The sequence below is a fragment of the Rhipicephalus sanguineus genome, chromosome 9, assembly GCF_013339695.2.
Source record: "Rhipicephalus sanguineus isolate Rsan-2018 chromosome 9, BIME_Rsan_1.4, whole genome shotgun sequence".
In the NCBI taxonomy this organism is placed as follows: Eukaryota; Metazoa; Arthropoda; class Arachnida; order Ixodida; family Ixodidae; genus Rhipicephalus; species Rhipicephalus sanguineus.
This window is the reverse complement of record NC_051184.2, coordinates 34858707-34872328: the sequence shown is the minus strand read 5'-3', so window position 1 is coordinate 34872328 and position 13622 is coordinate 34858707. Positions and strand designations below refer to the sequence as shown.

At 42.4% G+C, this 13622-nt stretch overlaps 1 protein-coding gene across 1 annotated transcript; it reads right to left on the bottom strand.

Annotated features, from left to right (window-relative positions):
* Nucleotides 1–824: 824 nt before the first annotated feature.
* Nucleotides 825–10056, bottom strand: LOC119404962 (tetraspanin-33). Its single transcript, XM_037671694.2, has 6 exons — nt 10051–10056; nt 9045–9168; nt 7616–7877; nt 5758–6040; nt 3934–4077; nt 825–1146 (listed from the first exon to the last, which is right to left on the bottom strand). Exons 1-6 carry the CDS (start codon nt 10054–10056, stop codon nt 859–861), a joined length of 1107 nt encoding a protein of 368 aa, XP_037527622.2. The 3' UTR covers nt 825–858.
* Between the last annotated feature and the right edge of the window lie 3566 nt (nt 10057–13622).

The following is a 13622-nucleotide window of genomic DNA, read 5'->3' as shown; positions in this document are numbered from 1 at the left end:
TGACAATTCAGGAAGGTGTCCTTAAGTTGGAGGGAGTACATCCTTACGTCGGTCCAACGCACTGTCATTAAAAGTTCTACATTCAGTTTGAGAACAAGATTCATTAACACAGATACAGCATTTATATATATTTTCCTTTTGCAAGAATGCCAATATGCATACATACTGGCATCGCAACGTTTCCTCTGACCCTTCTATGAAAATTCCTAGCCCTCAAGAAACTTTTCACTGTCCCAAACTTTAGTATGCGCATTGGTGCTGTTTTTGACCCTTTCCAAACAATCCACGACAAAGCAACAGATTTTTAAAAATTCAAGCTGCACGATTTTGTCGTATTCATTTACTAACTTCATTCTTTACCTGCTTGCAGTGCTCACATCTCTGCCCCCTTTATTTCCCACATTGGCCACCCAAATGCCATTGTGCGCATGCACACACTTGTGTTTCAACATTCCTTACTTGTATGTGCTCGACAAGAATGCCTTCCCCAGCTATGTTGCAGCAACCACCAAGAGCACTACATAACTTTCAAACCGGCTGTTGAAGATGAAAACTACTCTTCCAAGTCTTACCTGATGCACGAGCAGTTGTGGTAAAGTTGCGCCTTTTCTAGCAGGGAGAGGCCTATGCAGTGCATAACCACAGCAATCCCATAATGTTTTCTTACTAAATTTGCTGCCAATTTTTTATGAAGAAGACAGATTGAGGCCTCCTCTTCAGAGTACCCTACAGTTATTTTTAAGGTCTACAACATCAAAAGATGTTTAAGGTCTACAACATCAAAAAAATGCCATTACAATGAGACTCGATAAAAACTAAAAACAAATGACAATTTCATCCACACAATGGTAGGAATGTTTATTCAACGCGTTCCGTGTTTTCTGCGCTGGCGTGCATGTCGTAAAGGCGGTCATACACCCTCTCATAAATTCGCCGAATGATGAATATTTCATCGACCAGTGCCTGCGTGACCATTTGCACGAAGGCGAGCAGGATCACAAAGACGAGGCAAGCTCCCGTAATGATGGTGACGTTTTCGCGCATGAATCGATGCGCTGCGTCGACGCAGTTGCTAGTGTACACAGTGAACCAAGCGTCATAGTCGGTCTTGTTCAACACTCCCTGACCGCAGCTCAGGTTCACCACCTACAACAAAGCACATATTGCTGAAAACAATTTTTATACATTTGAAGCACCAACAGGGTCAATAAAACTCAGGCCCAGCGGTGAATAGTAGGGACATTTGCTTCATGTCTGTACTGAAAATATGTCAACGCTTTAAGACCCAAGAACAGCTCAGTGACAATATCACTCTCAATGCAATTCTTATCACTGACTGGTATGTTAACAGTTCCTACCCCTGATATTTTTTTCTCAGACACTACTTCAATCAGAACCAGAAACCAACACCTCCATGCCTGGAGAAAGTAACAGTCTGCTCATCTTTCATGCTTTAAAAGAAAGCTTTGAACACATATGAAGGTATAGTGTTATAACATTGGCATGTTGATGCTATATGTTCCAGGCTTTATTATATCAACCTGAAGTACTCGAAACACATTTCACGAGTGTTTTCTTTTGTTACCTGTGGTGAAACAACTGTCCAGTTCAAACAAGTGTGAGTTCTCGTGAAATCTGTTACCAAGGGTAAGCTTTGTGATTACATCCAAGCTAACATATAAGGTGGAACCAGGGTACGACAGACTGAGAAATTACATGCTGCTCACAAGGGCCTGCCTTTGGTCCCTGAACCAAAAGCTGGGCCCAGCTTTGCAGTGTGAAGGTGGAAAGTAAACAGTTCTTAGACTGCAACATCAGGAGCGCTTGACTGCCATTATAGTAAAAAACCTTAATGGTCATAATCCTGCCCATTAAAGGGACACCAAAGGCAAATAACAATTTATGTCAGAGTGAAAGCCCAATGTATGACAACTTCTAAAACGGCAATATTATAAACAGCAGTACCCTACTTACCGTGAAATTAAGCTAAATGTATCACATGATGAGCGCCACGAGTGGGACATTTTCGAAGTGATCCCGATGACGTAGGGAAGTCGGCCTACAATAAATCACTAGTAATCAAACTAGCAGCAGTAAAAAAAGAACATTCCGAGCATCAAAATATGTAATAAAATGCTGTTTGTTCGTTTCCGCTTGATTCATGGAAAACAAAACCTCCGTGGCGTTGCCATGGGGAACGGCGCGCGTGGTTCAAAGGTTCCGTTTTCGCCGAGCTGTGCCTCGCCCGTCTCAGTGGTAGTTTCGGGATCGCGTACTGCTGTGCGTGTTTTGCGCGCTCGTGAAAGTCGCTCTGACAGGAAGTTCGACAAAATGCCGCATGCGTGTGATATTGCCGGATGCCCGAATGGTGCACAACGCCAGCGCTGCAGCAAGGAAACCGGTGTGTCTTTTCACTGGGTGCCGCGGAATGAACCCTTACGCTCTAAGTGGCTTAGTGTCATGCCATTGCGCCAGTGTGCTAAACAGTCAAAACCTCTGCGTGTGTGCTCGCTGCACTTTCGTACTGAGGATTACGAGACCAACCGCAACTTGGTGACGGCTTTGAATGTGCCCATCCGAGCAAGTCTTTGCCGCAGCGCCGTTGTTGCTACTGTGGGTCCCGCTACTTCCGCTCGGCTGCTACTAGTGTCGGCGGCCGCGCAGTAAAAGCGGGCAACGTTGGGTACGGCAGCAGTGACGTATGAGAGTCGTATTTTCAGGCGGGAGATTTGAAGCGCGCTAACGCGATGCGGACCACTGAAAACGTGATTTTATTTCAAAATAAGCACTTCCTTGGCACAAAAGCAGCGCTACGAGGTTTCTGGACTGCTATTTCAACAATCAACGTAGACTTAATATTTGCCTTTAGTGTCCCTTTAAAGAGGTCCTGCAACACATTTCCAAGTAATCATCTAATGGCTTCACTTAAAGAGCTTACTGCCTCACGCAATAAGCTCTTTCGGAAGTGACTGCCGAAAAAATCTTTAGAATCCGTCAAGTACGAGTGGAGTTACAGGGATTTGCCGCACGCTTTAAGCGCTTTCTCTCTCTCTTCGTACCAGCGAGCGCGCTGAAAACTACGCAGGGAGAGGGATGACAAGGGGGCGAGAAGATGTGTGCCTTCGTCAGCACGCATCATGACTTTGAGCACTCTCATTTTTTTCTTCGAACGTACGGCTTACTTTCAGTGTAATCGCCAGCGCGCACACAGGCATGTGGCGGCATCCCCCGACGGCCACGATAACTACACAGCTCACGATGCTCAAATCAGTGAATGGCCGTGGACTTTGGGTATATGGCATCGTTTGTAGAGAGAAGAGGGAGCAATTTCTAGCTGACCCTGAGAATTTTTTGTAAATTCCAGGCCGCATGCTGCGCTAAAATGCTCGGCTTGCGTGTTCTCAGGAGCCTCGACTACCGATCGGCAGCGTTTTCTGACCCTGCTGAAGAAGTGTGGCAGGGCCCCTTCAGGACAGGTCCGATTGAGTAAAGGTATGGAGCAGACTTCACACCACCCTTAGGCGATTAAGAGGGGTGGCCGCCCCACCCACCTTCCACCTGTGTGCACACATCTATGTAAGTAAGTACATTGTTACGTGGAATATGTCGGTTAGAATTCCCGTTTCTATATTTTTGTTCTCAGTTGGGTATCATTCCAAATTTCGGGCTGCCAAGTTTGAAGTGCAGCCTTTACACGAGTCTATACGGTATTTCTTTAACACTCCAAAAGGCATTCTTTTGGGGCAAGTTGGTGCTTAGATTGCTTAGGAATGCCTGATTGTGGCGCAAAATACATTTAATGAAAAGGGGGATTTTTTTCTATACCCTTTTCCACGAAATGTATTTTTGCGCCACAGTCAAGCATACCAAAGCAATTCTTTAACATTGTTGCCTTCTTGTTGGCACGATAAGCTAAGCAGAGCGCTTGCACACCTCTTCAGTGCTGTTTCGCCTGCAGCAGGAGTAAGGGACCGAGCAGCGCTCGCTGCTGGGATTGGTTCGCGAGCAGTTGAAGTACATGTTGCTGTTCCAGTCCCGGAAACTCCTCTGTGACAGCCCACAGCACCGCAGATCCTGCTGTAGGTGAGAACAGCCAATTAATACAACTCGTGAATGCATTAAGCTGGGCTAGTTGGTATTGATTGTATGCTTCCGTATTGCTAGCAAACACGCACAAAAAACAACAGAGGAAGAGACAGGGCAACCGCTAGCGGTTGTCCTGTCTCTTCCTTTTCTAGCAATATGGAAGCATACAAGCATAGCAATATGGACAACCGCTAGCAATATGGAAGCATACGATTAATACAAGCCTGCAGTTATTAATATACAAACGTGAATTACTCTAAAATGCCTTGAACATTCTGCCAGCTACATGTTGTAAATTTTGGTCGGATCATGTGTGGGACATTATTTTTTAAACACTTAAAGCGACACTAAAGGCAAATAACAACCCAGGCTACACTGATAGGTAATTAAAACATGTGACCATCTAAAACGTCCATTTATCGACCACACCGATTTAGTAATTTATTATAGTAAATGAAGCACGCAAACTGGGGTTCCAGCAGGACATTCCAGTTACTGCTCCAATGACACAGTGCCACTTGGCATAATTCTGTCACTAGTACCCATCCATTAATAATTAAAAGACCACTGCAGCATATTGTAATATGTGGAATAAAAAATGATAGCTCAGCACTTCCATTAGCTTCTTGGAGAATATACACTCTTGACGTTAGCCTAAGCGGTGCATGAGCTCGCATCCCAGCGAAGATTTCCTCTCAGTAAGGGATGCCAAACTGTGGGCACACGTTTGCTCTTCTAGCTTTTATAATCTTGCAAACAACAGGTGGAAGCTCATAAATCTCACTTGAAATGATGATGGCGGGCCATATAAAGATTCCGCATTTGCACTCGGGCTTTACTTCCTGTAGATGTCAGTTGAAATTCGTTTTTCACTGGACTACAGAATTACAGAAGAAACTGCAGAATTTTCTTAATAAACCTCCTCGATGGTGTCCTCCACTCTACCCTAATGGGCAACATATGTCCTCCATCTTTACTCACAACCCGAGGCAATGGAGGCGAAATGCTAGAGGCCCGCGTACTTAGATTTAGGTGCATGTTAAAGAACCCCAGGTGGTCGAAATTTCCAGAGCTCTCCACTGCGGCGTCCCTCATAATCATATTGTGGCCTAGGAATGTAAAACCCCAACAATTATTATCATTAACGGAAGGAATAAGGCACCAACGAGGCGAACACAAGAAGTGACATGGGCAAACACCTATATTGATATATTATTATTACATCTTTTCACACAGCGCCTATGACATTTTTTTTTCTCGCTGCACCATCTCCTTTGAGCAGGTAAAATCATTCTTCCTGTATTAGAGTTACTGATCACTCGCACTGCTCCTTGTGACCAGTGCTGTATGCTTGTGTGCTTGTAATTTTTTATTGTTAGTTATTGTTCGTATAAGTATGCTTTAATAGATTAGTATAATACCCTTTCTTGTAATTGTTACATTAATGAGCTTCTTGTACATGTTAAACGCATTTATGTATGTTGCTTTGACGCTGCTAGTGCTTGCTACCCACTGTGTGCTTCGAATTATTTCTCCCATTTTTCCTCCCCACTGTAATACCATGAGGCGTTGTGGGTATGGCATAAATAAATAAATAAATAAATAAATAAATAAATAAATAAATAAATAAATAAATAAATAAATAAATAAACATCTATTCATCAATCCTACCTGTACGGAATCTATGAGGTGCTGCAAGTCAGGGCTGTCCCGGTAGTGCAAGACAAGGCGCGTGCTCAGCGTGTTGCGCACCATGCGCTTCAGCTGTGAGGGCAGCGAGAACACCAGCAGGCCCACGATGAGGTTGAGCAGTAGCAGAGCAGTGATGAGCGACGAGTAGGCGTTCAGCAGGCAGGTGTTCTCGCGCAGTGCCCCAATGCAGCCGCAGAAGGACAGCAGCACCAGCAGTGTACCCCCCAGCATCACCGTCAGCTCCACATGCACCACCAGCTGACTGCGCACGTTTTGTATTTGAAAGCTCGTTTACATAGTTCAATTTTAAAATATGAGAATAAAATATTACTAAAATGTACAAAGATCACTCAGTACGAAAGAAGGGGAACTGTTTGAGGGGCTCATTTCTTTGTTAGACACAACCGATGAAACCACCAGACATGCCAAGGAAAGCAGCGGGAACATTATTTGCTGTTTTTTTTATCTGTAGTGTAACAATTAACAGTACGTTGTGTTGGGTCGGTTGGTGCATAGCATCGTGAAACGACAAGGCGCAAGGTTACAAAAGAGAAGAAAACAGGGGGACAGAAAGAATGGCAACTCACAACTAATTTTATTTTTCAGAAGTATTCACAATATAAAGGCATTTTTTTTAAAGACATGCACAGACGTATAGATCACTCACCACACGTGCAGGAAAAAAACAGGTAGGTATGAAATGCAGATCACAACCAGGGTATCTGAGAAACAGCTAAATAAAGTGACTGGTTTTCTAAGCACATGCCAGAATAGACGGAAAAAATATAACGTGAGTTGGCGTTCTTTCTCTTCCTCCTTTATTCCTCTCTTCTGTAACCTTGTGCCTTGTCGTTTCACAAAAATGTAGTCTAGTTATTATGACCTAAATTGAAAGGAATTAAAGTGAATGAAAAGGCACTCTTTCCGTCGATGGGATCCGAACCCACAACCTTCCAATTACATGTTCTACTACTTGGGCTACGACAGAGCACGCTTCCCCGCAGACTTTTGTTGGGTATTTCTGCACGTTTAATCCCTGGGAGTGCTAGCCAGCATCACTCAGAGCCAAGGCATTGAGTGTGGAACACTCTTTTCGCCAAAAGGCGTCTAGGGTGGGAAATTCAATGGTTGTGGGTTCAGATCCCACTGACAGAAAGGGTGATTTTTTTTTCCACATTTTTATCCTTTCAATTTAGGTCATAATCATTACACTACAGTTAAAGAAAAACAACAAATAATGTTCCTCCCGCTTGCCTTGGCTTAATAGTCTGCTGGTTTCAAAGATTACAAAAGTGTATGAAGTGGCGAGCGTTCAACTCAATCGCAGCTCAAAGGTTAGTAAAAGCCAAAGGGGTTGACCCTAAGGACAGCATAACATATCGCTTTGGCAGCATCATGGATGGACATGGCGTTTGCACTGCCTTTTGCTGCTGTGATTAAGAACGACTAAACTGTAATAACAAAAGTCAGCAGATGGACAACAAATGAGGTATTCATTCACCTATGATAATGAAAGATAGGGAGAGTTGGTTTTCGTTCACTGCAACAGGTGATGCAAATGACGGAGACAGAGAAAGGCAAAAGTTTGGGGAGAGATGAAAGCTTGAAAAGATGAAAAATTCTTGAACACGGGGCGTCGCTGGAACCAACATTTCGGCAAGTGGACTTGTCTTCTTCAAGGCTGCAACTGCCTGCATCAGCGTGTTTATGTGCATGTTTCGTAACCTCTCCTCAAACCCAAACAAAAGAGGAGGAAAGGGCGAGTGTGCAAACAGGGGGGGGGGAGGTTATTTGCATCAGAGACAAAGAAACATGCAGGACGAGCACTGGTTCTGACCTGTAAATACTGAAAACAGTCTCGGAGGGCTCGGTAACGCTGGGACGCGTAGTAGTGCCAATGTAGGCGTACAGGCCGCCGACAAAGAGGACGAGGCCGAGGACCCAGAGAACACAGTTCATGACGATGAGCGGGTAGCGCACGAACGAGTTCACGTCCAAGTTGAGAGCTGCTGCCTCTGTGTTCACAAGATCGGTTGCCGGTGGTGGCGCAGAGCGTGGCGGTGCAGAGCGTGCCGATGGAGGGTTCCGGGCACTGACATCTGCATGTTACGATCAGGCAACGGCCATTTAGTATGTATTCCGCAGGGCAAAAATGTGCAAACAAATGTACAGCCTTCACCAAATGAAATAAAACCACTCAAAGCCAGGGGCTTTGTGAAACAATGCCACCTATGAGAAACCGTCTCTAAATGCATGAAATTGATACTTGAGTATTTCAAGGCACTCTATATTCTATTGCAACAAAAACACTGTCGTAATACATTAATTTATGTGTGCTGTTTTAATTAATCCTAATTGAATTGCAATTAAATATATATCTATCCTGAAGTCATTCATACTGTTTTTGCATGAATAGAATGAAATCTCGGGCTAAAAATATAGCGCGGATTCGTTTTCCGTTATGTCCATCTTGAGCAAAGAACAATTATACTCCTAGGGTGGCACACGGGAAGCGGCATGTGGAACGATTCGTTGAACATGGTAGTGCCCTTAGCAGAGTGATCATGTGCAACAGTACACTGCAAAATGAACTTAAATGAAAAACAATTTATTATGCAGGTGGTTCAATTCATCCAAAGCTCAATGTATCTTGCTCTTTCTTAGCCCCTAGTCAATAGAAATAGCAAAAGCAAGTGGTGTACACACTTGTGTACATAGCGTCTCAAAGGTGCCATACGCGGCAGTCATGTACAACTGGAAAAGTGAGCAGAACTCATTGAGAGGAGTAGGGGCTAGTATGAACTGCAAAATTACACAAGACACGATTTGGATATTTGTACACTACAATGCGACATCTTGAACTCGTACACTTGGCTATTATCTGCTTTTGTTTCAATATGAAGAATTAATACCACTTATAACCGATGTTAGTAATAGGTGGATAGCAAAATGACGTCTTCCGGTTCGATGTCTAGCTCTTCGCTGTTTCAAGGTGTGTGCCGTTCAGTGTAATCGGGGAGAAAACACGTACTTTCTGCGACGCGGTTGTTACCAGTTATCTTGCCTCCTCCCCGATTACACTGAACCGCACACAACTGGAAGCAGCGAAAAGCTGAGCCTGGAATGTTCCGTGAACCGGAAGTGCTGTAGCAGACGACGCGCCGTTTTGCTATCTACCTATTTACGAAGGCTTCTAGCTGTTCGTAGACACCTCAAAAAACAAATAAATTGCATTAAATTGCAACAACCTTTCCGATCAAACCAACCTTTTGTCTGGGTGGCGACAGAGGCGCAGCTGGCATTGTTCAGTTTCTCAACGGCAGGCGCAAATTTGCGTTCCTCGAACCTGCCATCGTCTTTGAGGGAAACACGCATCTTGGCTTCTTTCTCCTGTGCAGAATAGCACACCGCATAGTTAGCATATATCGAGTCAGTCAGAAACTTTGCATTGACCAAGACTGTGCGCGACTAAAACCATGGTCCATCACCCTTAGTTGAAATAAATCACCTATGTGCACATGTTAGTGTTTATTGAAAGTCGTGCATAGAAAGTCGTATTCAAGGAGTGGCTGGTTTACGCTTAAATCTCACGCTACCTTATGTAACTTGTAGCATCTGCGCAACCACACAGGAAATCTAGTCAATCGGGCAAAATTGTTTGTTAGGTGCTCTGCAAGGTTTAATTGTATGACAATCCGTATGCTTAGTTTCTCAACACTCGAAAGATGCAGCAAGAGATTACAGCGGCTGGGGAGTCACACACCTATGTCATAAATTCTTTTTATCCTACACATATTCACAGACATGACTAAGGTCAAATAGTGTTTCTCTGGGCAACAGTCTCGGCCTTAGTAGCACTACATTTGAAAAAGACCTCTGCAAGCACTACACACAGAATGTATTTTATCACATGATTGCACATTGACAATGCAAGACATATAATCTGATTGTAGGTAATGTTGTCATTTTCAAGTTTTACTAGGAGCACACAGTCCTCCATTTTCTAGGCACTAAGTATTTTAGTCAAACTGCATCCCTGCTAAAAAAAAATGTCCACCGATGACCAACAGGACGGATAACGAATTTGAGACAACCAACAAATATGAAGCCTTACAACAAGGCTGCCATTTAGGAAGGTAATGTTTTAGGCCTAGTCCATATTGCTTACACCCTCTGTCTGCAATGCCAACGCTGTTGCTAAAGCGACACAGAATCACAAATGCGCAAAAGATAATAATAATAATAAGAGGAGTAGAAACAGGGGACTCAAACCTCCATGGCTGACGCAAATGAGCGTTGATGTCACTGGGATGACAAGCTGTCACACACCAAGAACATGCAGTTCTTCTTTATCTTCCCTACATGGAACAGTTTGGCACATGCCACCAGCATATGAAAGAATAAATCTGCCCAAAATGTAGCAATACGAGTCCATTTATATATCAGCGTCATTTTAAGTCTTTCTTTTTTTTTTGCAGACAATAATCTATGTACAGTACAGGGTTCTATACCCCAAGCACTCAGTCCTTTTTGTCTAGAAATGGTGACTTCATGCAATTTCATAAAAGAGGAAAATGAAGAAACTGTCACTTGCATGAAAACTTGATTTTTTTTTTCCAATTCAGAAGCCTGCCTTTAGGCATAATGCGAAGATGCATTTATAAACTGGGCCGGTATCCCGAGCAAAGGCCTGTTGTATGGCTGTGGGAAGCAGGTTTGACCATGTCTGGGATGAATCCAAAGGAAGCTCTTCCCATTTCATACACTGGTGTACGCTGCATGTGACTGTTCCTTTGTGACATGTTAAGCACATTAAAAGGTAGCAAAGCCTCCGTCCACTATTGGCAAAGGAACAGTGGATATCACATATGCATCATAGGGAAGACAAGGAAACAACCTCACAGAAAACCAGAACTTAATGACATAATCTTCAATATTTGCACATGAAAAAATTAATGGATATCGTTTCATATGTATTTATATATATGCTTGTATTGGTATCATTTTAATGTTGCTAACCAAAAAATAATTGGTGTGCTTAATGTGCATGAAATCAACTTGTATATGCCCATATAGACGGAACATCAGGAAATGAAGAGTGGATTGGTTGTTTCAAACCATTTCATTAAGTTAACCATGCTGTAACTGCAAGCACGTAACAGATTAAGCCTCTGTTATTTGCTTGCTTGCTGTTCATTACTCACGAAGCAGGTTCTCATCACGATAGTCCAAGTCTTGGGAATCTTTCAGTTGAACCTCTCCCAGATGAAAGCGGTCACTCGCCTGACCAACAGTTCCAAGATCACCGTAGCAACATCGCAGGTCTTCTTGCTTGATTAAAGCGCAGATAAATTCCTGGAACTTGCAGCTGAACCTGCAACTTCCTTGCCACACTGAGCTCCTTATCTCCCCTTGAATAATTGGATGATCACCAGTGCTAGCATTTCCCCAGCTTTCGCTAATGCACCAAATGTAACGGTCCCCGCAAACTCAAACACTGCCATTTGATCACCAAGACACCAAGTGCGACAAATAATGCTACCGGAGCGACTACATCATGCCAAAGCTGCACTCCCTGCATGTGCCACTGTGACTGTATTCAAAGACATAAACTTGACTTGACCTCTTGCGGCAACATCACAGTTTCGGTGATGTTCTCTGTTTACATTTTTGCCCTCGTAGTATTGTGCCATGTCTGAATATCCAAGCATCAACACTTACTTTATGGAAGGTATATAACCCCTGAAGTTTGTAAATCTTACAAAAAAAATCACACACGAGAAAAATCAGCATTTTTGACCACGTTAAAATGCAATTTGCTTCACGTGGTGCCCTAATTTAATATCAGCTTGTTACCTCAATGGGAAAAAAATAACTAGTCCTTCTTAATTTAGCAAGTTTTATCATTACATTGCTAGTTTTAAGCTAGAAAATAACTTTTGAAGTTTATCCTTCATAGAAATCTTTCACTTGCACAGATAGCCCGATATATAATAATACCACAAAAACAGCATTCCCTCCCCAACGCTTCTTTTTTTTGCAACAGGGCAATTTTTTATGCACGAGAAGTGCAACATTAAAGTTCAATATTCATATTAAAATTTTGCTTCAACGGCAATATGGCCAAAGCGAACTTGCCTAGACAAAATTTCGCCCAGAACATATGCTCCAGTGGCATGACTGTAAACAGATGGTACTTAAAAAGACACTGAAGCGAACCTATGAATCAATTTAAAAGGATAAATTGTTCTTCAAAAACTCCACTGTTGTTAATTTTATCATCACAGGTTTAATAATAGAAGAGATAATCAAGGTTAAAGCCTCACTTTTTTCAATTTCGTGCCGAAACCTCTGCGCATGGATGTCAGCATGATGTCAGAGATATCATACTATTTTTTTTTTCATATTTTCGCCACATCCAGTCAGTGAAATTTTCGAAAACTTTGTACATTAAGCCTCTGCCTCCTTCAAAGAGCAATGTATACTTCATTTTCACTGAATAAGAATTATATAGGCCTCTATAATGCCGCTGAAATCTATGAAGTCACAGAGAGTTCACGCGGGAACTTGAAGGTGGTGCCGCCACCTGCTTGTTTTTTGTGTGCAATTTCTTGCTTACCGGGTGTTTTCTCACGGCAAGGGTTGTGCTTTTCATATTGTGTAAGGCTAATTTACAAATATGAGAAAAATAATTTTTCCTTTTAGTGTCCCTTTAAGAACAGACACTCTCTAGACCAAATTGCAAAAAATCTGCAACCACAACTCAAGCTCACGTTCAAGCTCGACCGTTATCGGAAATGGCTTCCCACACTCAAATTGCCGTGAGGCAGTTATGGACCAGTCAGCTCAGTTCTTTTGTTTTTCTTGCTCACTGACAGAAAATCACAGATCCCCACAGTGCTGACAAGTGATGCAAGGAAATAAAAAACTTGTGTTGATCGGCTACAATACTCTCCTATATGACTGAACATGGCATTGAAGAAGCGTGCCGTTAACTATTCTTCGAAATAACATTTTTTTAAATCTTTTTTTTATGTCTTCATTTGTGCAACAATACAAGATTGTCATGGTGCTTGTGGCAAAAGGTGACGTTGAGAGAAACGTCACCTGACTAGGCCTCTAGCACCATACACGCATTCACCGCACAGAATAATCGCGAGCGTGTGGTACATAATATACAAAAAAAGTAGTAGTAGCAAAAAGCATAAGATGTGAAATTGTTTTTGTTTAAAGTAGTTGTCACACAAAAGTTGGGCCGATCACAAAAATGACTTCTTTATTCTGGTAAAGAAATATATATGTGCACATATACTTCAACATCATGCAGAATATCTTGGGCAACATACACTGGCAAGCTCCATTTTGCAGTTTACTTTCAAAGTTACACCCCGTTATGGGGAAATTGCACATGTACTAGTCGAGGCATTGCCATAGGTCTTACAATAACGAATGCCATCACGTCATGACAATAGGGTACATAAATGAATAACTGAAAAAAAAAAAGACTATTCCTTCACAGGTTTTTGCAATTCAGTTCTGCAGAAATCCATAGGATGTAATGCACATACTACGCACAGTGTTAGAAAATTGATGAAAACTTAAAATGGGACTGCAGAACTTTTTTAAAGGAACAGTTGGCTCGGAGTCATATTCTCACTGAATAATACATGCCATACGAAAATTTCAGGAAAACTGTGCAACAGACAGCATACATTTCTAGGAAGTAGTTTCTTGTTTCTTTTTTAATTTAGGCCATTAAAAGAAATATACCGTAAATCAGTAAACCAAGAAAAAGAGATCTGAAGCACCAAGGTTACAGCTTCATTGCTTTAAAAAAAGAACAC